At 43.8% G+C, this 27,715-nt stretch overlaps 3 protein-coding genes across 3 annotated transcripts; all 3 read left to right on the plus strand.

Moving 5' to 3' along the window:
- On the plus strand, nt 1-27,198 carry LOC135401293 (isobutyryl-CoA dehydrogenase, mitochondrial-like). The gene is made up of 11 exons (XM_064633600.1): nt 1-210; nt 2,518-2,618; nt 3,498-3,667; nt 6,244-6,353; nt 10,967-11,181; nt 12,413-12,548; nt 14,041-14,138; nt 15,957-16,109; nt 16,254-16,356; nt 17,929-18,031; nt 26,820-27,198. Exons 1-10 carry the CDS (start codon nt 102-104, stop codon nt 17,979-17,981), a joined length of 1,248 nt encoding a protein of 415 aa, XP_064489670.1. The 5' UTR covers nt 1-101; the 3' UTR covers nt 17,982-18,031; nt 26,820-27,198.
- LOC135401291 (nucleolar protein 10-like) lies at nt 8,099-10,350 on the plus strand. The gene has a single exon (XM_064633596.1). It carries the CDS (start codon nt 8,251-8,253, stop codon nt 10,273-10,275), a length of 2,025 nt encoding a protein of 674 aa, XP_064489666.1. The 5' UTR covers nt 8,099-8,250; the 3' UTR covers nt 10,276-10,350.
- On the plus strand, nt 23,490-25,566 carry LOC135400615 (uncharacterized). The gene is made up of 3 exons (XM_064632446.1): nt 23,490-24,675; nt 24,774-25,021; nt 25,561-25,566. The coding sequence occupies exons 1-3, from the start codon at nt 23,511-23,513 to the stop codon at nt 25,564-25,566; spliced, it is 1,419 nt and encodes a 472-aa protein (XP_064488516.1). The 5' UTR covers nt 23,490-23,510.
- Nucleotides 27,199-27,715: the final 517 nt, after the last annotated feature.

Consider the following 27,715-nt stretch of genomic DNA (forward strand, 5'->3'; position numbering starts at 1 on the left):
GACAGTGCTTCGCAGCCTATAAATGTGAGACGAACAGTTACGGTTTTCAGTCCAGTTTTCCTACGTTGTTAGCGGTGGCATTTTCAGTTTTCTCTGTCCAAATGGCACTTTTACGCAGAGTTGCATCTCGTCAGCTGCGGCATTTACTCTGCAATGGACACAACCTTGGAAGGCCGCAGAATGCACGTCTGATCGCTACGTCGCTTGATCGTACGTAGTTCTCGTTTGCGATTTTGATTGACACTTGTCTTAAATTACTTGCTTCGATTTTTACTTGTGCCTTTCTGAGAAACAAATGTATGCTGATGTTAACCTCCGAGCTGTACCCACTCATGCTTCCCGCTTTAAAACAAAATTATTATTTTTTCTGTGTACGTGCGTACGCTGTATGTACGCAGCGGCATAGCCAGAAAAATATTTCGGTAGGGATTCTAGGGGGCCTTGCATGGGAGAGGGGGATTTCGCCCTTGTTTCGTTTTCCCCAATGCGCTACCAAAGGTACCATTTGGGGGGAGGGGGAACCCCCCCCCCCCCCCCCCCCATGGTTACGACTGTGTATGTACGGACCCACAAAAATCAAAATTAAGGTACTGCATCAAGCAATTCAGGAAAAAGATGCTGTTTGTATCGTCTATGTTTGTAGCCCACATCGGCTAATTTCTCATTGTTTACGAAGATATTGCACCTAGGTTGAAAAGTCATCAGTACTGCTTAAAAAATTTTTGATGGGTGTGAAAGTCTCAAGGATAACGGGGAACAATATGCATGCAAGTTCACTTTGACCGGCAGGCTATCGAAGATAAGTACCTGCACAGGAGTGTCTGTATTACACGCGATGTTATAATCACTCTTAATCCGTAGCGAGAAATTTGCACAGAGATTAGTTATCGGCAGTAGCTGCTCCTCGGTGATCGTTGATGATATCTAGCCTGAGTAGACTGAACAATCCCTTTGCAAACTCCTAACCAAAACATTTAATGCTGTAGTCATGGAAACTACACCTTTTTTTATAAAAACATAAAATTAAAATAAAACTGCTCCTGAAGTTGTGTGGAGGAGCAAGTTCTGCATGGTGTGCAGCGTATCATGCATAAAATATTTTGTGGTGGCAAGTGGCCTTCTCGGGTCTAGGAAGATTATCAAATCCCGGCATCTAGCTGGACTATTTGGACTTGGCCCCATAAATCTGGGATGTTCCCAGCACCCTGCTGCCACCACCAAAAGTACTAATGTTCCCCCCCCCCCCAATACCTGACGAAAAAGCTAGAAAAGGTGTCGTCTCCCAGCCCCAACACGATTTGTATAGTTTGACAAAAGGCTAGTATGCCTGCGCTGCAATATACAGATAAATAGACCACGTGCTATTACCTTGGCAGGTAACTCCAGGCAAGCCTAATCAAAATAACCACTAGCTGGTGTATAGGTATAGTTATTGAAGAAAAGTAGAAGACTCTAATGTGTCGCCTCGCAAAGGAACAAACCACACTTGCTGTGTTTGCTAATACCAGCATTCCATTCGTACATATGTGTTCGAAATAGTTGTGGGCATAGGTGGTAAAATCTTTGGGCAAATGCCGCATGGGCCCCTGTATAAGTTACTATGTAAGTGCGATTCCAAAACAAGGCAACCTGAGTACACAAAATTCTCCCCAGAAATGACATTTTTTGGTGGCGTTATTCATATTGAGGCAGGTGTCCTAGTCGTGAATTGCTCATGAATTCGACTGAGAATATTGCGCAAGATGCTAATGAAAATTCTCCTTCTCTACCACCCTATGTTACACATTAAATGCCCTCCTGGTAGAGTTTGCAGACACAGGTTGTTTCGCCTAATGTGTCATAAAAATCTGTTTAAAATTCCACTTGTGTTGTCGGGTTAATGGTATTTGGTTATGTACTTTTGTTATGTACTATAAGTAATTTCATCAAATGTTAAAGTAAATTTATTTAATTGTTTGTTAAAGTTAAAGTCCTGCCAGACACGGAAAGCGCATGTAGGATTTACTCAAATCCACCGCAAAATCTGTTACCTAGTGCAACGGTGACAGCAGGGAAAGATTGTGAAAACGGTGTCTTGAGAGGCATGATTGCTGGGCAGTGCTCAGTTCAGTGTGGTTCTCGTGAGTCTCAGACAATTAGATTTTTGATACTATCTTTCTGTTCTGCCGCAAAAATTTCACAGTACGTGCCAACTACCCCATCTTGTTCCATTAGTACAGGTTTTTAATAGTTTTGTGCCATGTTAAGTGAAAAACCTTGTGAAGGAAAAAAGTAATAGTGTACTGTATAAAAGTTTTGTGGTGCTTGTTTTTATACCAACACGCACTCAAAGTCCAGTACAAAAGAAAAAAAGCTTCAGCTGTGACATTAAAAAATTGAATTAAAAATTGAGTCAGAGTTTTGGCTTATCACAAATGATTATCTCAATTCGTTTTTAGTATTTTTGGGTTCAATACCATTATGATGTTCCCGAGTGAATACATACGATGCATATAGCAACAGTATTATCTCTGACAGCAACAATTGGGCTTACTGAAGAGCAGATCCAGATGCAAAAGATGGCGTCTGAGTTTGCCCAGAAAGAGATGCTTCCTTTCATGCAGGAGTGGGATGAAAAGGTATGATATTACTCATTTTCCATGGTTCCCACTGGTCCTTGAAACCCTTCAATACCGTAGCTGGAATACCCTGGAAATCAAAAAGGCAGTTTTCAAGGTCTGGAAATCCCTGGAAGTTTCCACAGTCCTTGAAAGCCCTTGATTTTGCATCCTTTCTTATTATTGTGGAGCTGCTAGTGCAAATTCCGCTTTTCCAGGGTGAGAACTATAGTTTCGAATTCACGCGAGTTAGCAGGGAAAATGAGAAGTGTAAGACATAAACAGTGCCCTCTGTTGTATTAATCAACTTTCCATTCTAACCTAGGATTTTTAATATTCAGGAGCTGTCGTTCACATTTGTGAACGGATCACTGTTGTGCAAACTATGATTTTCTCTTGCGGGTTATCCCTGAAAAGGATGTTTAATCCCTGTTCAGCCGCAAATAAAACGAATTATGACTTTGGTAAACATGCCTACTGGCACCAGGTAGTTCATTTTTTGAAGCTAACTATTAACGGGCGAGTTCAAAGACCTAATTTAGCAGGTTTGCTGGGCATCGTGTTCATGTTAAATGTTAATTCTGGGAAGGGCTGCTCCCTTCACATAGCCACATTTTCCTACGTTAATTTTTTGATACTTCTCGCGAGTAAAATATTCAGCAGCCTTACAGTGAGCTAGAAAGTAGCCAGATTTTTCCCATAATATTTGTAGGTCCTTATTTTCATTCATTTCGTTTCATTTTATTTTAAACAATATGTGAAGCATCCAAAGAAGCCTGAGAGGAACCTCAAAATTTGGCTTACAAAAGGGATAATCTTATGAACATAAGCGTAATTGTGTTTGGTACACCTGTGTTTGAGTGCCAGTTCTTAGTTGCACTCCATAAATTTGAATTGCAGGAATACTTCCCTGTCGAAGCAATGAGGAAAGCAGCAGAGCTTGGCTTTGGTGGAGTCTACATATCAGACCAATATGGTGGTTCGGGACTGTCTAGGGTAGACGCATCTGTCATTTTTGAAGCCCTTTCAGAAGGCTGTGTTAGTACAACTGCATACATTAGTATTCATAAGTAAGTATACAATTCTAGGAATTCTTAGATGGTGTGTACAGTCGTGCCTCGTTAATATGGACGACTCTAAATGTAGACCATTTTTATGGGGACCAGACTTTTTCAGTGTATTTATGTCTTGTTAATGTAGGGACTCTGAAGAGCCCTATGCATTTATGTCTTGTTACTGTAGACGGCATAAGTATCGAGGGAACTTTGTCCATAATTTTGCAAGAATTTTGCAAGCGTGCAACATAAGAACTTTTTTTGAGAACAAGACAAGAAGCGCATTGGGTTCTGAAGGAGATGTTCCAGTGACAGAGGTGAGCATTTAAATGAGATTGAATTGCACAGGCGTCTCAAGATCACCATCACAGCTGTCATGGCTGGTGAGGTGCTGCAAACAGCATTTATTCTTTTTTAAGGCTTTGGCAACCAGCACCGCACACACTTCTTGTTGCCCAGATTTTGTCTGCTTTGACTTGCCCAGTGTTATGCATGGGAACTATCTTCCTTCCTCAATAAATTTGATTTGTTTTGTCTAATACTCGCTCATACGGACTGCTCGTGTCCATAATAATGAGGCACGACTGAATTCTCCCACAACAATGGATTGTTAGTAATGGCTGGTTAAATGTTGTTTATGCTCTCAATCTGTTACATATGAAACTCTGACCTCCAGTGTTCAAGTGATGAGACAACGATACACATATTTACAATGTTATGCTTATGGTTGATGTGAAAACAGTGCGGCTGTTAGATTCCCCCTTGCACTGTCCCCCACTTTGTGGCATAAATGTCTAGTAGCGTGGATGAACTACTGGTACCGTGAGAACCTAAAGCCCTGTGCACGTATATGTTGGTACATTGCCACCAAGCTTTTGGTGGAGGGTTCATATCTGCAAACATGTACAGGTAAAAGACAAGACTCAGTTTCACGGCATAGTCACGCTCATAGTAGCCGTCCGATAGAATGGCTGTTGGCAACCATGCTACGGAAGAGAGAGAGAGAGGAAACTGACACTTCTCAAAGAGCAACGAAGAGAAGATGATCACGTGAAGCAACGCTCTAAGTTAACCTACTCTTATATATATATATATATATATATATATATATATATATCTTGAAAAGTTGGAGTTGGATCGGACGGCTACGTAATTATAGTTGAAATAAATGGGAGACAGAAGACGAAAGTAGGGGAAGTAACAAAAAAGGGGTTTATTAAAACTTAAAAATCATGAAAGTTAGGGAGAATGTCTACGTTACGGCGGAAGCTCCGCCTTCTTCGGGACAAAAGAGCTAAATGTGGCCACGAGGCTGATAAGGGGCTTGAGAATGACGTGATCGGTTGGGGGAAATTCCCGCCACCTGGCGGTTGTCAATTGGGGAAATTCCAGAGCGTTTCTGTGTCAGGTCCAGGAGTGGGGTCATCGTCCTTGTGGGTCAGTGGGGACCTTGATCTGGCTGAAACGAGAAAAGGCAACAGGGTCTTATCTAGGTTGTTAGACTTCTTATTGTTGACAGCATGCCAGGGTCCTCGTTAATGGCCGATCGGAATTTGTAAATTAGGTAAGATTCCCGTTGTTCCCGGGAGCGGTCGGAGGTAAAATTCAACTGGAGAATAAAAACTGAGGCTTCGTTGATTGAATGTTCTGGTTGTTTGAAATGGCGTGAGACTGGGAGATTAGGTTTCTTGGTAACATCCGATCGGTGTTACACACATGCCGGGCCCAATACGTGGGTCAGACAAAAACTTCTTTCCGAATTAGATTCAACAATCACCGATCGGATGTTACCAAGAAACCTAATCTCCCAGTCTCACGCCATTTCAAACAACCAGAACATTCAATCAACGAAGCCTCAGTTTTTATTCTCCAGTCGAACTTTACCTCCGACCGCTCCCGGGAACAACGGGAATCTTACCTAATTTACAAATTCCGATCGGCCATTAACGAGGACCCTGGCATGCTGTCAACAATAAGAAGTCTAACAACCTAGATAAGACCCTGTTGCCTTTTCTCGTTTCAGCCAGATCAAGGTCCCCACTGACCCACAAGGACGATGACCCCACTCCTGGACCTGACACAGAAACGCTCTGGAATTTCCCCAATTGACAACCGCCAGGTGGCGGGAATTTCCCCCAACCGATCACGTCATTCTCAAGCCCCTTATCAGCCTCGTGGCCACATTTAGCTCTTTTGTCCCGAAGAAGGCGGAGCTTCCGCCGTAACGTAGACATTCTCCCTAACTTTCATGATTTTTAAGTTTTAATAAACCCCTTTTTTGTTACTTCCCCTACTTTCGTCTTCTGTCTCCCATTTATTTCAACTATATATATATATATATATATATATATGTGTGTGTGTGTGTGTGTGATGCAAAACAAATAAATCCTTCTCGTTTGAAGCCTACACATGTAATGCAAGTGAGCAGGCACGTTGACAATTACGCTGCCATGGCTAGTCTTCACATAAAGGCTGGTAATGAATGTGTCCCCTCCACAATTCCTGCGTGCATGCAGCATGCAGGTGTAACTGAGCATCAGAGCTTCACCAACGATGACTCTATAGCATGATACAAATCTGTTGAATTTCAGCATGGCAATATACATGATCGATGCCTTCGGTAACGACGAGCAGAAGCAAAGATGGTTGCCACAACTTTGCACAATGGAAAAATTTGCTTCCTACTGCTTGACAGAACCAGGTATTTCGGCACGTTTTTACTTTTAGTTCTGTAAAAATATTTCTCATATGTGCTAGAGATATTCTGTTTTTCCTTCATCTCCAGCATACAATGTCGCACAGATGAGAATTATATTCGAATTTGTCTTCAGAGGAGGTCCCATTGTGATCCCTCACCAAGCCTTACAAGGGGTTGCGACAGGTCATCCCAGGTTATCCCAGATAAACGTAAAAGAGGTTACCGATGTGAACTTGCGTTGAAAGTTTCACAGCGCAGAGGGTAATAGAAGCGGAGAAAATGGGTACCGCGAATACCGAAACTCTTGCGGCTCTGACACCACAGCCCTCGCCGCAGGCAGGACACAAGAAAGTCACATGCTTACAGCTGCCAATGGGAATGGATGCAACTCTGAGCTCTCGGACATCTGCGCTTTGCTCGGGAGTATGTTCGAGGGCTTGTATCTCGATAAATACGACACATAGAATAATAATTCTTTCGTCGTCGGTATTCTGGCATACAGTACAATGCGACCATGATGTAATGAACCACGTCTATGAAGGTGTCCCAGCCCCTAAAGAACTACTAGTACGATATGCTCCCATGAAAAACGATAGCTGTCAAGTGGCACAGGAGTGCGAAGGAGGGTTAAATTAAAGGTTTACAAAATTAAAGAGGGTTAGATTGAACAAACAATTTGTTTGGATATTCTCCATGTGTGGAGCACTGCAAAAGAGCTTGTGCTTTACATGTCTTTACACGTCTGGATAAATCACGGCTTCGTGCACCCAGTGTTGAGTTGGCTGTAGGCAGTGTGCTTCTGCATGCGTGATGAAATGTGGTCAAAAACTCCTTGCAAAAAAAAAAAATAATAATAATAAATGGGAAAAAAGCAATTGCTTGCTCACAAGCAGACAAAAGTAAGTGGAGGATTCGAGGTTGTCACCGTTGGCTTTCATGTTTCGGTTTTGAATGTAGGTGACTGCAGCCTCATTGGCCCCCTCCGATAATGTGACAGCTACCATCTTGTCATGTGACTTGGTTCACATTCTGTCCTGCCGCTGACGAACATTTTCCCGCCAGTATAGAATCATCAAATGAAGATACTTTGCGGATGTAAATTACACGGTGCTTCTTACTCAAGATAGTAGCTTGTTCCATCGAGGTCCCGGTTCATCGCATGAGCAGAGTGGTCTTAGCAGGTAGCACCAGAGTCGTTATCACGTCATTGCCGTCGTTGTGAGTGGCCAGCAGTACTGCAGCCTCATTTGCGAAATTAATTGTTTTACTGCAACAATATCGTGTAAAACTGATGCCCAAAGCCGACCCGAGACGAAGCAGAAAAACAGTAATCACGTTGTTTACGAACAGTTGTCCACCGATCATGGGGTCATGGATGCGGACGATTTTATGGTCACGTGTTTGACAATGTTTTCGAAGTCTGCGGGTCTATGTGTCCAGAAACTACTACATTCATCTGGCATTCTATGGATCGGTGGCACCGGTGCAATGGAAATGCACCGATACCCTTGAGAGTACTGCCTCCGTTCATTTCGTCAACGCTTCGGTGGCGACGTGACGACGAACAGGCAATCAAGATCTGTAGTTTCGGTTTTCCCGCTGCTTGTCACTGTTGACAATGACAACTGCTTTTGAACAAAGTAGGATGAGGCAAGCTAGCTGATGCAGCTGATGTATACGTCAAAAAAGCATAACTTCGTCGTGTTGAAGGGTTTTATCTTACACGTCTAATCACAACGTGGTATTTAACAAAATATCAAAAGGGTCGCGTCGTATTGTCATCGACAGCACCCACGCTTTGCGTGAGCCAAGACAAGACGAGCCCATCTCAGCGGCCATGTTTGCATCGTGTGGTGTAAAAGGTTTTTCGGTGTGTGTTTGAAGTTTTTAAAGCTTAATCATGCAAGTGTCGGACACGAATAACGTTAAGATCTACAATCTTAGCGTTGGGAGGTCATTGCCAGAATGGCTCTCCGACCGGAAAAAGCGCATGCTGGCAAAAAAGCACTCGGACATCAGGCATCGCATAGAGCTCATCCAAGACTTTGATATGCCTACAGTAAGCAACTGCGTGAAGATGTCGAAAGACGGCCAGTACATTCTTGCCACGGGCATCTACAAGCCACGTGTACGTTGTTTCGAAGTATCCCAACTATCGATGAAGTTCGAGAGGTGCTTCGACTCGGAAGCAGTTACCTTCGAGGTGTTAAGCGACGACTATTCCAAGATTGTGTTTCTTCAGTGCGATCGCTATGTCGAGTTCCACGCAAACTACGGGCGTTACCACAGACTTCGGATACCCAAGTTTGGCCGAGATATGGCTTACCTCCCGGCTACGTGCGAAATGTATTTCGCCGCAGACGGGCCTGAAGTGTACCGACTGAATTTGGACTTGGGTCAGTTTTATGCGCCCCTGGTCACCGAGGCGTCGTCAGTTAATGTGTGCCGAGTGAATCCATATCACAATTTAATTGTTTTCGGCACAGAAGAGGGGAAAGTGGAAGCGTTCGATCCTAGATGTAGGACTAGGGTCGGTGTTCTTGAGTGTGCGCTAAATAGTGTGACAGAAGATACAGAGGTCGTTGGAATGCCTTCGGTTACGGCGTTAGAATTTCGTGACGCGCTCATGTTAGGTGTCGGGATGGGGACTGGACAGTCACTTCTCTTTGACATTAGGTCTGATAAGCCTCTTTTGGTGAAAGACCACTTCTATGGCCTCCCAATAAAACGTTTGAGGTTTCATCCAGAAGCAGACATCGTGCTTAGCATGGACTCAAAAGTTGTCAAACTGTGGGACAGGGTCTCTGGCAAAGCATTCACATCAATCACCGCACCCGCGGATCTAAATGACTTGTGCCTTGTTGGTAACTCTGGCCTCATGTTTCTTGCCAACGAGGACACAAAAATGCTTTCGTACTTCATTCCCAGCCTTGGACCAGCTCCGAAGTGGTGTTCGTTCCTGGATAACCTCACGGAAGAGTTAGAGGAAACTCATCATGACACTACGTATGACGATTATAAGTTTTTGACACGTCAAGAGTTGGAGAGTTTGGGGTTGGGGCATCTGATTGGCACAAACCTGCTTCGGGCGTACATGCATGGTTACTTCATCGACATCAGGTTGTACCATAAAGCTAAAGCACTGGTGCAGCCATTCAGCTATGATGAGTATAAGAAGAAGAAGATAAAGGAAACTATAGAAGCTGCTAGAGTGAACAGAGTCAAGAGTGCATCTAAGCTGCCTGCTGTCAACAGAAGCCTGGCACAGAAATTGCAAGAAGCCGAAGAATTCGAACCTGATAATGCAAAGCAGAAAAAGAAAGCAAAGTCAGCCACAGGCTTGCTGCATGACACACGATTCAAAGCCATGTTTGAGAACAAGGACTTTGAGATCGATCCGTCCAGTGAGGAATTTAGGTTGCTCAAGCCAGTTGTTTCTAACTTTGAAAAGCAGAAAATTAGGAGACAGCAGAAAGAAGCTGTCGAGCCCATAGGGGTTATGGATCTGTTCACTCCAGTTGAGGAGGAAAAACCTGCAGATTCCACTGAAGAGAGTTCGTCCGACGACGACCGATCTACTGCCGACGTAACGCGGCAAGCGAGGGACAGCAAGTCGGGTGGTGCAAAGCAGCCTCGAATGTACGAGCTGAAGAGTGGCATTCAGTTCGATGGTAGTCTTCAGAAGTCTGGAAAGGTTGTGCAGAAGGAAAAGCATGCCAGGAAATTGACACTTGAACAGAGGTTACAGAGTGAGGCTGGTAGCGAACTGGCCTGTAGTGGCGCTGGCGGAAACAGAGCCATGACATTTGATCTGCGCAAGACTCCGAATCAACAGAGGTGGGAGGAAGAAAAGAGGAAGCACCTTGAAGAACGACGGAAGAGTCGGCGGTCTACAAAGGGACTGAAAATGAAAGCTTTTAAATGATCAAACGGACACCTTCAGAGAAAGGTTGATGTTAGCAGTGGGGTTGATGTAAGTGTAAATAAAAGATAAACAGTCTGTGCTTTTCCTGGTTACATTTCTATATCATGCATGCAGGTACTAAGTGAACTGCCCTCGGTGGGATACAAGCCTAAACAGCTCCTCTTGTTGTGGTTATGTTTGCAAACATGTGTGCAAAGCAGTCTTTCTTGGCATTGTTGTCTCTAACTTGTTTCAGAATAAGTCGGGCAGTCAGTCTTAGCGCATAACTACTTTGAGATTGTCGAAGTGAACAGTTTTTCTGTGATAGGGTTCTTAATAGGGAAGGACTTCTGCAGCTCTGAGAGTCGCAAGATGCTGAGCCACACCAAAAACAGTTTTAAGCATTATTTTCAGTGCTCCATATGGGCTAATGCACCGTGTGGCAACTAAAACACACTGCAAATTTTGCTAGCTATGTGCATAAAATTACAGTTGAACACTTTACCAAAACATGGTAAAGCTTATTGTAGAGCATACACAACAGGGTGGAACATTGGGGACACAGCAGTAAAAAAAAAGAAATTTGAGAGCATTTGAATATTAAAAGTAGGTATGACACTTATGTCTCATGCCGAATAACTTTCTGTCATTCTGCTTTAGTTGCAGTTCCTGTCCCGCTGCTAAATATAACAACTTGTGAATGTTTTTACAGGCGCTGGCAGTGATGCTGCTTCTCTTGCCACAACTGCAAAGCGTGATGGTGATGATTACATTCTCAATGGCAGTAAGGCTTTCATCAGTGGTTCTGGAGACAGTGACGTGTATGTTGTCATGTGTCGCACCGGAGGACGAGGCCCCAAGGGCATCTCTACCGTTGTTGTTGAAAAAGGCACTCCTGGTCTCAGCTTTGGAAAGAAGGAGAAGAAGGTGACTTCACTTTTTATGAAAAAGTCTGTTCCAGATAAAAAATAACATACTGTGTATGCCCCCTTTTGGGTTATCACTGTGCACCAAAGATGCCCAGTCTCCCCTCATCTGCACAATACACTTTTTTATCGTGGCCGAGCTGAGGACATACAGTGATTGCTAAGAGTTTTAATGCATCCCTGACAATGATTTAATATCTCTTAACAAGAAGTGGTATGCTGTCCGTGTCCATCTGTCTTCTGTGTGTTCCATCATGTCAAATGATAAAAAACTGTTTGAACTGTGAAAAGTTGCAAAATGTGACCATGAATAATGTCAAATAAATGCCGGGGAAAGCTTAAAATTTGCAGTGGATATAGTTCGCGAGCTGAAAGGGCAAGATGGTAGCAATGTTCCTTTTCAAATTTATTTGCTAATGAAAGACTGCACAGTTTCTTTCATGCAAACAGGGACACTATATGTTAGGAAGGCACTCAAGTAATTGAGCGCAGACATTGCGGCTGTTGCATAGTTTCGGCGATGATGACTTGGCCGTTCCTTGGCATCTTTGTAATCAAATTGGAAGGGACTGCACTTATTTATTTGAACTCAAAACAAGATAAAGAATTGGACAAATAATAAGCTAACTTCTGGGAGTTAAGTCTCTTTTTTTTTTTACAAGCACAGATATTTTTTTCCCCCTTTTGTCTCTTACATAGATTATAGAGCTTTTGTGAGGAAGAAATTGGCAATGAGGCCCATATCTTTCAGAACCTTGTGCTCGGCTTCAAGCGGAGTCATGGACTGGCCTAACCATACCTGACTACTGAGTCTGAACTAAGCCTGGGTCTGGCCTCGGCAAACTGAACAGACCGTACTGTACATTGAAATACAATTCCCTACAGTGGGTAGACGAACTATTTAAAAACTAAATTTCGCAAATGCCTCGCAGCTTTGGAGACAGTATCTCTACTTTGTAATATAACATTTACACACATTTTTGTATTATGCTGCTGTGCTTCGCTGCACTAAATAGGTCACCAGGATGATTGGTGTAAACAGTTTTGCTTTTCATCAGCTGAGCCGTAGACAATAGTACGTGCATTTTTAAGTGTAAACAAGATGTTGCCAACTTGTACGGACTACTTAGAGAAGAATGTGGCATGCTATTCAGAGGATGTAGAGCACTGTTTTGATCTTTTCTGGCTATATGGCTATGGCTATACAAGACATTGTTTGTACTCGTGCTTAGCTTGGATGGAACACACAGCCAACTCGAATGGTGATCTTTGAAGATTGCCGTGTCCCTGTATCACACCGTCTTGGTGAAGAAGGTAAAGGCTTCACGTTTGCCATGCATGGCCTCAACGGAGGACGAGTAAACATTGGTAAGTTAACACATTTGTATTTGTATGTACGTTCTTTCACAATGGTAACCTTGAAGCCGCAATGTTTCTTCTATTTACTTTTGTGTAACTTGCATCTGTACCTCTGACATATCTGTCCTTGTAACTATATAAGCGTGGTACATCTGCTGCTATAACTTCGTGTGTAAAAGTCCCTTTAAATGTACTGTTGTAATCACACTGTACGCTTGGAAAAAAACATGAGGAGGCAGCAGTGAAGTCATTAAAGAAACAGTGCCAGCTAGAAAAGCATGAATGAAAAGACAGCTCAATCACGTATAGATTTTTGCCCTTGGGTGTTTATTGCTTACGAAATCATACCAACCAATTTTAATTTTAATTATGTAACAGTAGGGTTCTTCGTTTTCGGGTTTTATGATTTTTCAAATTCGGGGGGGTAAAAATCGGGTGCTATTTACACACGAGAATTCGGGGAGAAATCGGGCGCTACAATCTCTGTCTGATATGTCATCGGGGAATTTTCGGGTGAAACAAAAGGCATATGAAACAAGCCACTGCTGTGACACTGGGACGAGACACAGGAATCTTTATATTTCCGCTCGGAACTGGGGCAGTGAATGACTGTGGTAGTCGAACACTTGCCCGAGCTCCACAAGAGCTCGTCTTTCACTCCTGCAGGAGGGGATTATAATGGGAGGACAAATAGGTTGTCACAAATAGCTCTCTTTGCTGATATTATGATTCACTTTTTTAACGGTTTAGCTAGAACGACAAGTTGCAGGACTGCGAGGATTTCGGGTAGATACCGGGTTTTACCAGAGTTCTTGAAAACTTGTTCGGGGGGAACTGTCGTGAAAAATCGGGGTTTAACCCGAAAACGAAGAACCCTATGTAACAGTTACTGACCTCTATACTATGTGGGCTGGACATTGCTGGGCTTGTAAGACACCAACCCTCTTGATAGATGTGTCCGATGGAATTGTAATTGTCTGTTCCCTCGGTATGAAACATGAATGAGGAAGTATGCATGAGGAAGCATGAGCATGTATATGTCCCTTCTATGTTGTTCTAGCCTCAGAACATCAGTTTCTCTCTTGTGCATGAGGAGACTGCGATGGGTACGCTACCCTTCAGAGACAGAGAATCAGAGAAATCAAAACAGAAGCTTTTTACTGTAGAAGACTAGAAAAGAACACAAAGTCAAATGCCAGAGTGACAGACACTTTGTCACGTGGCTTCTCCAAACTTTACCATTTCTCCTGGGCAGACACACTAAGATTACATCGCTGTATTGTTGACCAATTGGAGGAAACTTCTGTAACTAGGAAATGGCTTCACTTCTTTCCTTTGATGAGGGTACTGATGTCCGCACAGTTCATGTAGTACAGAGGTCAGTGGTAGCAGACTTGAACTGCATTGTTTGTGAAGCTGATGGTCCTTGGACTGTGGGCCATTTTGAGTAGTCACTCTTAACTGCAGGCACTAATCTGTAAATTCTGCATTTGTTTCTTAGCCTCTTGCTCAATGGGTGCTGCTGCTGCTAGCATCAACATTGCCGTCGAGCATCTCAAGGTCCGGAAACAATTTGGCAAGCCACTTGCAGAGTTTCAGGTGTGTCCATGATCTATTTCATTTACTTCAGTCAGTACATGTATCTGTGACCTGAAATGTTTTAACTACTAAGAAGGATAGCTGGTCTTCATGCATCATGCCAATGCAATGCAACACCACACCATATATATATATACAGTATGAACCACTTACAGTACTGCCACATATTGGAACAATAATACAATATATATGCAATTACTTTTGAAATTCGAACAGTCGTGTATGTTTTGGATTTGGGGCACAGTATAAGTCCGTTAAGCCGAACTGCCTTAAGCCGAATTCTCAGGTATGCTAACAAAATGCATGCTCGTGTTTGGTCTGTTTCCTCTAGACTAATTGAAAAAAGTAGCCTATTATGGACCACTTCACTCAGCTGGTCAGACTACTGAAACTGCGACGTACTTTCACAGCAGGTGTTTGCCGTTACATGTGGGGACCGTAGGAGTTGTGCACGCACAGTAAGAAATGCCATCTCGCCATAGTCAGGTGGCTCTTACAGTTCTAGGGATCGGGTTCCTTGGGGCTACAGTCAAACGGCTGCGCCAAAGTTTTCAACATATTTTAGTTCCGTGATTTTATGGTGTTTATGCTAATTAGTTGCAACACTCTACCATGGTGTCAAAACAGACAAGTTCGTCCCTTCCGCTTAAAACGAATGTTGAAATATTGTCGCAAGTAAATGACAGTAAACTGTAGAAGACAGACATTGGACAGAAGTTTGGCATTGCTAAAAGCGTGCTGTCATGATGACGACGTTATGCCGAAAGGAAAAGCGATATGTGCACGGCCACGCAGAAGGATACCAATACTAATATCAGTGTACCAATTGGTTTGGTTTTGGTTTACCAATAACTGATAATTCAGACATACCTACCGTGATATTTTGGACGCTTCTGTTAAGCTGAGCTCCTGACAAGCCGAACAAATTTCTGACATCCCTCCATGTTCGTCTTCAGTGGAGTTTACTATATTTTCACATGGCTGAAAGTAAACCATCTACTTCATGTGTGTTGAAAATACTAATTCTTGAGAGGTAATACGCCTTTCTGAAAGAATGCTTAAGCTCACCAAATAAGCCAATGCAATTCTGAATGGGCAGCCAACTTGCAGATTGGCTAGCCATCAGGGATGTCAATCAAAGTATAGCAACATGGAACTGTCTACATTTACTAGTAAAAAAATTCTTCTTTGTGGTAGGGTACACTTGCATCCGTCAATGAAACCTTCTGCTCTTGATTTTGCAAACTCTTACAGTAAACAAGCAGATATCATAACCTTTTGGCAAACGTCGAGACATGCAAACTTTATTGCATTTGTTACGTTGAAGCTCCTTTTGATTGCCCATGCAAGAACAGAATTGTGCCCAGTGGTGCAGCTTGTTGGCTGCCACTCACCATGCACCTACACGGCACAAGAGAGAGTGCAGCATACCAAGGCTTTGTTCATGAAAACAAGATAAGACATGGTCGCATTCACACGCAGATGAACAAACCATGGCAGGCTGCAGAATGAATGCATGTCTGTGTCTTCGTGGCCTTGGTGTGTAAAAATTCAGCCTCTGCAATTTATGTCAGGGAGTGCAGCTTCAGATGTTGACAGTTTGTCTCTGCACATGGGAGAGGGTAAAGTTTGGAGTAACCACGTGATGAGGTACCCCTTGAAATGGTACCCATTTATTTGGGAGAGGAACCAAAGAAGTTGCTCCATGGGCAATAGGGGAGAGAGGGAAGGCGGGTAGCTGCACAGACAGCTGACCTACTTACATACAGCATATTGAAGTCGCGTTCAATTTGACTGAACCTTCGGCTTTACTTTTAGAACCACCAGTTCAACTTGGCCAAGATGGCTACTGCCCTGCAGACGTCACGCTTAATAGTGCGAAAAGCGGCTGCATCTATTGATGATAACCTACCTGAGCAGACCACCTTGTGTGCCATGGCCAAGATGTATGGAACGGATGCTGGATTTAAGGTATGGCTACTGTTCTAGAGGGTGCAGTATTTTACGCGGCAAAGGAAGCGGTGCGTGTGCTTTTTTTTTTTTTTTTTGTCTTTATGAATGACTGGGTATCAGTGGGGGTGAGCATTAAGGTGTTGCTGTGTATGTTTATTACAGATAACAAACCAGGCGTTGCAAATGTTGGGTGGTTATGGCTTCATCAAAGAATACCCAGTTCAGCAATACCTGAGGGATCTTCGCGCGCACCAAATTATTGAAGGTAAGTGTAGTATCGCGGAGCGCACATAACACATCACTGTACCCCCATGTGTGTTCTCGACCACTGTGCTCCAAAACACGTTCCAACGTTTATTTCTAAATGGGGTCAGTAAGAGTAGTTAATAGTTGTCCTCTACGTCAAGCGGGAAAAACGTTATTGTGGCAAATGTTCTACCTAGCGGACGACAGCTGTACTGCGTTGGCGGTCTAGAATCATGATGTGGACGCTTTCCTCCTTCAGCAGCGTCACTAACAGTATCAGCAGTGCCAGAGAGAGCGTCATCAAAAACGTCCGATGGGGTGGGGGATTATAGAAGGTCTGAAATTTCTGTACCAATCTCTACTTCTACGTCGTCTTACGTTGTTCTACGAAAACGAAGCTATCTGCAGCGTAACTGCTGCCAGCACTGCACACCCTTGGAGATTCGAGGAACCCTGTTAAGGAAGCTACTATAGCAGATGGTACCTGTCCTGTTAGGGTTTTTTTATTATACAAAGCTTCATGGACGTCGATGGCAGCAACGCTGCTGGAGCTGTGTTGGTTGAGGACCTCTGATGGCAATCTCCTGCAACGTATGTTTCGATATGTACCGCTTCCGACACGGTTGTCTGGAATCAGCTCCTCGTTGTTTATCTCATCTCGGGTCTCCAGGAGTTGCAAGAGCATTTATGTTGAGTAACAAACGGGTGAAGCATATGGTCCTTCTTTAAATACAATAGTGGGACAGCGTTTCCGATGACAATCAAGTAAATGTGGGCTGCAGAACTACTGACAGGCGATTCCAGATGACCTTGTTGCAAGCAGTATGTACAACAATGGTGACATGCACTGGATTTCGTGTTGCATTGATAGGTGATGAAATTGCTTGTAAAGTTCTTGGTTTTTAGCAGTGGGAGGCTCGAACGACGTCAGTGGCGACGACGAGAATGTTGTTGCTTCCTCACCAGCTGTGGCGACTGTTTCAGCCATCGAGAACTTTTTTTCTAGGCCCGCAATTTCTGTCACACTGGAGTTAAACTGGCAGTTACTTGGACTGTATAAGATGGTGTTTTGGCATAAGATTATAGAAAAGGTTGTTCAAATGGTGTTTCACTGCATGGTGTTTGACGCACGAAAAACTAGCGAATCAGCAGAAGGTGCAGGAAGCGTCTGAGGAGCAGGCGCCTGCTCCTGGCAACCTCCTCAAAGTCCCATCAAAGGATGAGTGAGGTTGCATCAAAGCAAATTTTTTTACGGTTCAGGTTGTAACGTGGTAGCCTTTGTTGAAATGGTGGTGAGCAGATGTACTCAGCTGACACAAAAGGGGTGTCCAGGAATGGATAAACTATGGCAGAATGTCTGTTCTCTGCACACCCCATACACCTCCACTGTTCTGCATTTGTAACCATGCGCATCTGCAACCACCAGCCTTGATGAATCATTTGGTACTGTATCATCCCACTGATCCGAAGGTTGTGTGTTCAAACCCGACCGGAATGCCAGCAACATGGTGGCAGGGTACATGGAATTCTCAATGCCATTCAGCTGCATCTTTAACGTAACTAACAGAATTTCTATTGTATTTATTTTCAGGAACCAATGAAGTTATGCAGATGGTGATCTCAAGAGACATCTTAAAGTCCTGAAAGCTATAGATCTTGAAATAGAGGCATTTTTGTCGCCAAATTCCATTCAGGTATGTAAATCTTGGTCACTACCACTTGGCCCCAAGTGTGTGACACATCTATGTGCGTACAAGGCCAAATGGTTCCCAGTAGAGGGGCAGTCTCTTGTTTGTTATACCAGTGGGATACACAAGAACAGTGCCTGCTCACAGTATATAATATTTACTTCTGGGAGTAAAGAAGAGAGGGCATATAGAATGTACTAGCTGTTGGCAAGGCTCAGAAGCAAACTTATTTTGATGCCAGCACGAGAGATAAAGTGCTAGACGATAATGGTTTGAGGATGATGGCAGGAGTCTGGAAAAATCACTGCATATCGGCAGCTGAAGGCAATGAGTATTATATAAAATATACACACAAAATAAATTCTAAGCTTTTACATTATTTGGATGCTGTATGTAGATAGATAGAATAAATTAAAGACACATGTGTACTTGACTATCCTTGACTTTGCTGACCAAGAGCGAGGGAGGCTCCGCCCCCAAATGGCGCGCCAATAGGAGGCCTCGGGAGGCGGAGCGCTGCGGCCTCTGCTCTTGCCTAATAGATGGCGCATCGGTAGCGCTCGGATCGGGATATGTGAGCCGCTGTCGTCTGCTTCTTCCGGAAGAGCTACGACCTTGAAGCCTCTGCTCTCGCGTAAGAGATGGCGCTACATTGGCGCTCGGTAAGGGCACGTGGGGTCGTCCCAACTTTGAGCCTCGACCTTGAGACTGGCCGGTAACCTAAATTCCGATGACGCGGCGATTGCAAACCATAGTGCGTAGTTTTGACGATTATGCTTCATGGATGTATTATTTGGGCCAGCTCGACGTTTATGAAAACGGAAAGAAATGTTGCTGCTTTTGTTCTACTCCTCGCACTGAAATAAATCATTTAAAATAGTTGTACTGTGTGTGTTTTTTTTTTTTTCCTTTTCGTAAGTAGTTACGCAAGTATACTGCGTAGTTTTGACGATTATGCTTCATGGATGTGTCATTACATTACCAAATTTTTGGCCAGTTCGACGCTTCGCTCCGCTCTTATGCGTGAACATTGCCTCAACTCGTGAAAAAGAAGAAATGTTGCTGCTTTTGTTCTACACCTCGCACTTAAATAAATCATTTAAAATAATTGTACTGTTTGTGTGTCTTTTTCTTTCTTTTTGTAAGTAGTTACGAAGTATGTAAAAAGGAAAGAAATGTTGCTGCTTGTTCTACTCCTCAAACTGAACTAAATCCTTTGAAATAATTATACTCTGTATTCCTTGTTTCTTCCCCTTTTTGTAAGTAGTTACGGAAGAAAATAATTGTGCTGTGTGTGTGTGTTTCCTTTTTGTAAGGGTTCCGGGACATTTGATCGAACGTCGTTTGGTCGAAAGCCGTTTGATCGAACGCGGGACATTTGGTCGAAAGGCATTTGATCAAACACCGTTTGATCGAGACGGCAGCGGTCGTTTGATCGATTGTTTTATTCGTTCGCTTGGAGGGTTGATGTTTCACTCTGTGTAATCCGCTCGCCCATAAACACATTCGTCATCCTAATCCACTTTTTCGCACCCAGAAAGCGATCTGATGGTGTGCTTTTTTTTTTTTCTATTTATTTGCATTAAGTGCTGAAACTGCGTTTGCACGAGCTTTGAAAGTAAAGTTAGACGTTTAACTCCACTCTCCTCCTCGTGGCTGATACTGCTTGAGCGCATTGCTAAAAGTACGCCCAAACATTTCATTTTCCAAAATGCTCCGCAACCCGGGACAATTTATTCCTACGCCCACGCTAACGTGAGACATGTTGTTCGCTGCATTTTTCTAACCTATCTGCCGGAAATATGCAGAAGGTATCAGGGCCTTGGAGAATTGCTTCTTAATCTTGTCACGTTGTCTGTGTGTTCTCAGAACACACAGACAATCATACAGACTTTCCCAAATTGGAGTTCTAATTTCTCTTCTCGCTTCCAAGACTTAAGCAACGGGGGTGGCGATGCCCTCATTCGCACATTGTGCTGTTTTCTAGACGGGCGGAAATCCCTGAACACACGGAATGAGTGACCTGTAGCCTCTAACCAGGATACCCTTCACCGCTGGAGGCTGCAATGTGGAACTCGAGAGAAGCACACAAATATGGGAGGATGAGATATGTGTACTTAAGCGTATTTTAAATATAAATACGCCTAAAACAGTATTTAAATATAAATACATTTTTCTTGCCTGTATTTAAATACGTATTTTAAATACATGTATTTATATTTTAAATACAAAGTGTCTAAATACTGCCCATTCCTGGTGTTCTGTTTCATGAGCTATCCACAATGCCGCTCCTGTATTTTTGGAAGCATAGAACCCCGCCGAACCATTATTTCAGCCCTCTACAACCAGGGGCCATAGTCTAAGCCCAGTGCTTGTGCATTCTTTCCGGAACCCGGTGCAGAGCAGCCTGTGGCACTGACTGTTGTCTGAGTTAAGGGACACAAACCCGTTTTCTTCCGACAGTACTTAAAGTAAAATCAGTTCAAGCAAAGATACTTAATTAAGTACCATTTAGCTATCGAGCCTCTCTTCGGACGCGGGATCATTTTTTTCGGAACCCGCCGCTGCTGCAGTTCCCCCTCCCCCCCACCCTTTGTCTGCTTCTGATTCAAGTGGACTTTGTTTCATCCATTTTTTGTGTAAATTAAGTCGTATTTATAAGATTAGTGTTGTCATACATATGTTGAAATTTTGTTTACCCTGCACGATCTAACGCTTAGAAAGAAACGAGGCACATCCGCAATGGGGCGCGGACAATTGCTCACCGGACAATTGCTCACCGGACAGTTGCTCACCGGACAACTGCTCACCGGACAATTGCTCACCAAAAACTGCTGAGGCCGGACAATTGCTCACCGCCTCTTTCACCGCACTTATATTGTGATTTTATTTCGCGTTTCTGGCGCTTGACTTTTTTATGTTAGCTGAACTTCTTTTTTAGCTGTGTAAGTTGCTTCAAATAGATCTAGGAATCCACAAGTGAAGAGGGTGAGGCGAGAGGTCGTCCATTTGAAGGCACACCTGAATCATCTTTGTCAGGACCTGCGTCCATGGGGCGTTCCTAGATGATTATTTCCCGGGGGGGGGGGGGCACCAAAGTGCTTCCAGGGGGGCAAAGCGTGCAACCACGTCACCTCCTTCCCTGGAGAAGGACGCTGCGGACTGTGCGGGTGTTCACAGGTTCATATTATGATGACTCTGAGAAAATAATCATGACCTATGAATAAAGAGTGCGCAATTTTACAAAGTGACCTTGTCCCCCTCGGTACGCTCATGCCTGCGTCACCAGGATCTTCCAAGGCACGAGACGGGGAAGATTAAAATCACATCATCATTTAACCACTAAAATTAACGAATTTTCTATATCTGTCCAAGTCGGTTTAGCGAACAAAAGCCACATTTTAGCTACCGTTAGGCTTAGTAGGGCGGAGACGACTGAACAGTACGGTGGTCAGTTTATTATTAGGTTTGTCCAAGTTCAGTGTTTGCACCGCTATGTCCAGGTTAGTCTAAGTTCGCTGTTGGCAGTTTCCCGCGCGCAACTGTGCATTGTATAGCCAGATAACATTTATTTACAGTAGTTTGTTTTGAAATGAGGATTTCGATCACTTTATTTCGAGGTACATCCAAGTTCAACTAACAAATAAAAAGTCAAGTCTATGAGCACCATAAACGATAAATAAAATCACATCACATAAAACCGCGAAATAAAGTTACATATAAGTGCGGTGAAAGCGGCGGTGAGCAATTGTCCGGCTTCAGCGGTTCTGTGGTGAGCAATTGTCCAGTGAGCAATTGTCCGGTGAGCAACTGTCCGGTGAGCAATTGTCCGGTGAGCAATTGTCCTGGATCCATCTGCAATATTGGGTATTGCCACATGAAAGGTCTTTTTCGTACTATCGAACGATAGCGTCCTCACCATTCTGGGACGAAGAGTTACTAAGATACGCTGATTAAACTTTGTGTTGTTTTGTATATATGTGTGTGTGTGTGCGTGTTTCCCTGTATCCACTTTAAAATTTTCCGGAAAAGTAACTACGCGCGACAGCCATGTGGTAATGACCTGTCGCAAAGTCCATACTCTTGTCTTGTCTACAATCCTAAAGATATTTCGGTTACTTTACCGAGAAGAAGCAGCTTCAAGAAGCAGTACAAGGTTCGATTTTAAAAATGTTCTTATGACCGCATATATTTATTATCCTCTGACAAGACGCAATAAAAAGCGCTTCGATCCATGTATCACGGCCAAAGATCTCTAAATACGCAGTTGACATCGGAGTTGAAACCGGAAAAAGTAAAAGAAAACACTTTGTTTTCTGAGTTTGTTTCCAACAATATACGTTCAAGCAACAATGCTTACCGGTTGCAATGGGCCGAATTTGGAAAACGTTCGATGTATAACGCGCACGAGTGCATGACGCGCACCGCAATGCTGCTACAAGTTTACTGCCACCAGCATGCACAATAAAAGAAGGCGGTGTATCATTGATGGATATGCTTTATTTGAAACACACCGATGCAACAGAGTCGGTGTCATAGTATACTTCAGTCTTCTCTCCGCTTTCCGTTTCGCGTCACTTCTCAATCATGCCATGCGCGAAGTCCAAGAACATGAAAAACCCAATTCAAAAACAAATGCGGCCAGTGCGTTTACAAAACTGAGCAGCGTTTTATATTCTTTGTTGGTGAGTTCAGTTCAACCAGATCTCACACACTTTTAACCGTTTATGAAGTCCAGTGCCCTTTCGCCGGTTTTGTCAACTGACCGTAAGAGATTTGTGAGAAACTCACAGCACACCCTTGAAGACGCTAGTACGGCACCGTCCTGAAAAGGAACTCTGCAGGAAAATATTTCCGCGTGTTACGCGCACCGTTAGATAACGCGCAGGACTTCTTCCGAGCACTTTTTTTTGCTGTATTACGCGTGCGTTATACACCGGAAAATACGGTATATTTTTTCCTTCTTTCTTTTTAACTTACGCCCTAGTTCTTCGTATGCCGACGACTCCCTTCGTACTTGGTTTCTTTGTGCACAATGGTAAATGTGGGCATGTAGTCCAGACAGTAGGTTCCTAAAGGGGTAAGACCGTTTAGGAACCTTCCTTCATTGCTCTCTTTTTCTTTCACCCATTTGTATACTGTCTGGACTACATGCCGACATTGACCATTGTGCACAAGAAAACCGAATGTCTCCGGTGTCTTCTCAGCCGGAGTCTTCGACCTCTTCGGGAGGACGCTTTCTTTCAAGCGTCCTCCCGAAGAGGTCGAAGACTCCGTCTGGGTATGCACTATAAAGACCGTACGTGACCGTATATAGTGTCACTCTTGTCTTGGAACATGTTTCATCCGAAGAGATCAGATCAGACGTGCTGCAGGATATCGCTGCCCAAAGTAAGATAATCAGTTTCATAATTTCTTAAATGAAAAGACGTGAAAATGGTCACTGATATTGTTGAGTGATACTCATCTATTCCTCCCGGTTTTTATGAAATTGCATTTTTATGAAATTGCAAATTTATTTGCATTAGGTCAACCTGAGGTCATCAGATGGCTCATGGAGCAAGGTGCACTGCGTAGCAACATGCGTTGCAGACTATGCAATCGTCCTGCGACGCTGTTCAGCCCGGCTACGGGTACGGCAAGATGGAGGTGCAGGAACCACGGCCACAACTGGGGGGAATCTGTCTTTCATGATTCCATGTTCAGGAAGTATAAGATTCCACTGAGACTCGCCCTGAAGCTGATGCATATCTTCGCTCATGACCGGCACACGTACAAGTATTTAACCCTGGAGTGTTCGAGAACTGCCAGAAAAATAGCGGATCGGACGATCGTTCGCTGGCTGTCCTTGTGCCGATCCGTCGTGTCCGTGGCCATTCAAAGACAGATTGCAGCAGAAGGTAAAATTGGTGGAAGGGGAAAGATCGTAGAAATCGACGAAAGTCTCTTCGGCAAGCGGAAGTACCACAGAGGTCGTGTCAGGAAAGGTCATTGGGTTCTGGGCATGGTAGAAAGGGAAGTCAACCCAAACGCCAAGCGCAAAGGAGGCAAGCTGAGGGTTGTAGTTTGTCCTAACAACAAGCGGGACAAAGCCACCCTTATACCGCTTATCAGACGCTACATCAAGAGAGGGACAACCATAATCACGGACTGCTGGGGTGGCTACAGAAACCTCGAAACTCTAGGTGAAAACCCTGAGCAATGGAGACGACGTGGGAGGCGGAAGTACTACACCCACAAAGTTGTCAATCACCGGGTTGAGTTCGTTACAGGACCGAATCGTGAGGTTCATACGCAGACCATAGAGTCCACCTGGCGCGTACTTAAACGGTCGCTTCATCGTGGAGGCCCTCAAAGGAAAGACATTCAACGCTATTTGGACGAACAGCTGTGGCGGAGGCATGTTCAGAGGATGGGACTTGACCCGTTCATCAACTTCTTGGAGTGTGTTGGTACAGCAAAAAGTCGCGTCTTCTCGGGAACAGAGGGGCTCCGATACCAAACACGTCCCGTCTCTCGCAACCAGAACTTGGGCCATCATCCAGCACGCTCTCAACGACGACACAGTGCTGTACCTAGCCACAGGCGTACTATTACGGCTGTCATACCACGTGTGCCAACTTCCATGGCAGGCGTCGTCGGTACTACAGGTATGTTTTTCATTTTCGTCGCTATTTGTTTGTTCAATTGTTCAGTAAGCAAATCTGACCGCCGGCATCTCACATCATTCCTATTTTTCAACCATCAGAGCGTGCGGGTCCTTCTCTGCCACAGACCAACGCCGCGACTACAGCTGTAACGGTTTCTGCACGCCCAGGTTCGAACGCGCAGGCAGTTCGACGGGTACAAACAGCACGAAGACATCGGATGCAGCAGGTCTCACCTTACTCGCGACCAAACGCGTCAAGCGCGGCTCCAGCTGTTACGGCGACTCTAAGCAATACAAACAACGTTCCCGTCATTGTAAGTTTGGCCACCGCACCTTTCCCAGTGCAGGTAATGCCGACGCCCATAATTCTTTTGCATCCCGGGTTCGGATACCAACACCCACTACCCCTGGGTTTTAACGTCCCTCATGGCGGTGTGGCTTTCCCCCTGCAAAATACCAGTTTCATTGTACAGTAGCAAGTAACAACATTAAGACATGGATGTGCCCAAGCTGCTAGTCAATAAACGGACGTTTAACTACCTACTCTTTGTGGTTTGTTTCTTTTCGCTTCAATCATTATCTCCGAAGGGCAAGAGCAGCATTTTCATTACAACCGGGCGACGAACATTACGGTGCACGGACATTTCGGTGCATGTCGGTGCGCAGCATGTCGGTGCAACATGTCGGTGCGCGGACAACAGGGAAGAAAAAGAGAAAAAAAAAGGCGTTGGTAACTTGGCGTACTTCCGTAACTACTTACAAAAAAGAAGGAAGAAAAAGAAACAGACACAGTACAATTATTTCAAATTATTTATTTCTGTACGAGGAGTAGAACAAGCAGCAACATTTCTTTACTTTTTGCATACTTCCGTAACAACTTACGCAGGTTTAGCAGTTAATGCAAATAAATAGCAAAAAAGAAAGAGAGGCACACACAGTACAATTATTTTAAATGATTTATTTCATTGTGAGGAGTAGAACAAAAGCAGCAACGTTTCTTTCCTTTTTCATGAGCTGAGACAATATTCACGCATAAGAGCGGAGCGAAACGTCGAACTGGCCAAAAATTTGGTAATGTAATGACACATCCATGAAGCATAATCGTCAAAACTACGCAGTACACTTGCGTAACTACTTACAAAAAGAAAAAAAAAGAAGCACACAGTACAATTATTTTAAATGATTTATTTCAGTGTGAGGAGTAGAACAAAAGCAGCAACATTTCTTTCCTTTTTCATGAGCTGAGACAATGTTCACGCATAAGAGCGGAGCGAAACGTCGAACTGGCCAAAAATTTGGTAATGTAATGGCACATCCATGAAGCATAATCGTCAAAACTACGCAGTATACTTGCGTAACTACTTACAAAAAGAAAAAAAGAAAGAAAAACACAGTACAATTATTTTAAATGAAGAGCGGAGCGAAACGTCGAACTGGCCAAAAATGTGGTAATGTAATGACACATCCATGAAGCATAATCGTCAAAACTACGCAGTACACTTGCGTAACTACTTACAAAAAGAAAAAAAAAAGAAAGAAAAACACAGTACAATTATTTTAAATGAAGAGCGGAGCGAAACGTCGAACTGGCCAAAAATTTGGTAATGTAATGACACATCCATGAAGCATAATCGTCAAAACTACGCAGTACACTTGCGTAACTACTTACAAAAAGAAAAAAAGAGAAGCACACAGTACAATTATTTTAAATGATTTATTTCATTTCTTTCCGTTTTCATAAACGTCGAACTGGCCAAAATAATACATCCATGAAGCATAATCGTCAAAACTACGCACTATGGTTTGCAATCGCCGCGTCATCGGAATTTAGGTTACCGGCCAGTCTCAAGGTCGAGGCTCAAAGTTGGGACGACCACACGTGCCCTTACCGAGCGCCAATGTAGCGCCATCTCTTACGCGAGAGCAGAGGCTTCAAGGTCGTAGCTCTACCGGAAGAAGCAGAAGACAGCGGCTCACATATCCCAATCCGAGCGCTACCGATGCGCCATCTATTAGGCAAGAGCAGAGGCCGCAGCGCTCCGCCTCCCGAGTCCTCCCATTGGCGCGCCATTTGGGGGCGGAGCCTCCCTCGCTCTTGGTCAGCAAAGTCAAGGATAGTCGTGTATTTTTAACTTTTTTTTATAGAGATTCTGGGCACTACTGGAGTACTGGAAGTTACATTTCTTCAGCAAACTTTGTTGGAAGATATTGGACTCAAGGCTTTGGTGGATGCAACAAGTATGACGAGACCTAAATTAATTGGCCTTATTCGGCTAAACCAACATTGTAGTTGATACGGACATTGTTACATACCTTTTTGAACTAAGTGCCGATAATTTATTTTTTTTTTGTTCATTGCCAACAAAGGAGGAAACCTGGACTGTTTCTGACCGTTATGTTTGTGAATACTATTTTTCAAAGGCTGTACAATTTTGTTGATACTAGTTGTTGTCACTAGTTGATGCCAAATATTTAAAATATCTGGCTACAGAGGAAACAGAAGAATAAAAGATTTTTCATAGCAGATAGAAACAGAGGTGCATATTAGTTTTGCATGAAACGCTTCAACGCAACACGGTGCAGACGTTGCATTGAAATTCTATAGTACAGCTTGAAGCAGAGTTAACCTGAACGCGCCTCCAAGCTGCGGAGCTGGAAGAGAGCCACCCTAGGAGTGCTCAGGAGAAATCAAGGGAAAGTGTGCTTGGACTGTCCCACTTGTGTTGCGGGGGTGTCCGCCTTGCCACGAGCTGTTGTCTCGGCATTACCCTCAGCTGCGGTTATCCTCGCGACCTTTGTTTGTGTTTGTGGTGATTCTGTAAAGATGTATGCTGGTGTGCTGCCTTCGCATGTATCATTGAGATAACAGCATCACATCCATGTGATATCGGCCAGCATACACCTTTACATGATCGCTGGATATGTTTATTATATTAAAAAGTAGTAGGGAAAGGTTAGCCTCTGCTGTGGCGGCTTCCTATTCCCGGGAAAGACAAACCAAAGAAAAACAAGTGGTGTAAGGTTTTTAACAAAAGCTCTGT

Source organism: Ornithodoros turicata, chromosome 7 (genome assembly GCF_037126465.1).
Source record: "Ornithodoros turicata isolate Travis chromosome 7, ASM3712646v1, whole genome shotgun sequence".
In the NCBI taxonomy this organism is placed as follows: Eukaryota; Metazoa; Arthropoda; class Arachnida; order Ixodida; family Argasidae; genus Ornithodoros; species Ornithodoros turicata.

Excerpts from the sequence above, each read along its gene's own strand:
- LOC135401293 (XM_064633600.1), top strand. The coding sequence starts at position 102 with ATGGCACTTTTACGCAGAGTTGCATCTCGTCAGCTGCGGCATTTACTC. Across the intron at positions 211-2,517 it reads GATCGCTACGTCGCTTGATC|CAACAATTGGGCTTACTGAA; the intron begins GTACGTAGTTCT and ends TATCTCTGACAG. Across the intron at positions 14,139-15,956 it reads AGCCACTTGCAGAGTTTCAG|AACCACCAGTTCAACTTGGC; the intron begins GTGTGTCCATGA and ends CTTTACTTTTAG.
- LOC135401291 (XM_064633596.1), top strand. The coding sequence starts at position 8,251 with ATGCAAGTGTCGGACACGAATAACGTTAAGATCTACAATCTTAGCGTT.
- LOC135400615 (XM_064632446.1), top strand. The coding sequence starts at position 23,511 with ATGAAATTGCATTTTTATGAAATTGCAAATTTATTTGCATTAGGTCAA. Across the intron at positions 24,676-24,773 it reads AGGCGTCGTCGGTACTACAG|AGCGTGCGGGTCCTTCTCTG; the intron begins GTATGTTTTTCA and ends TTCAACCATCAG.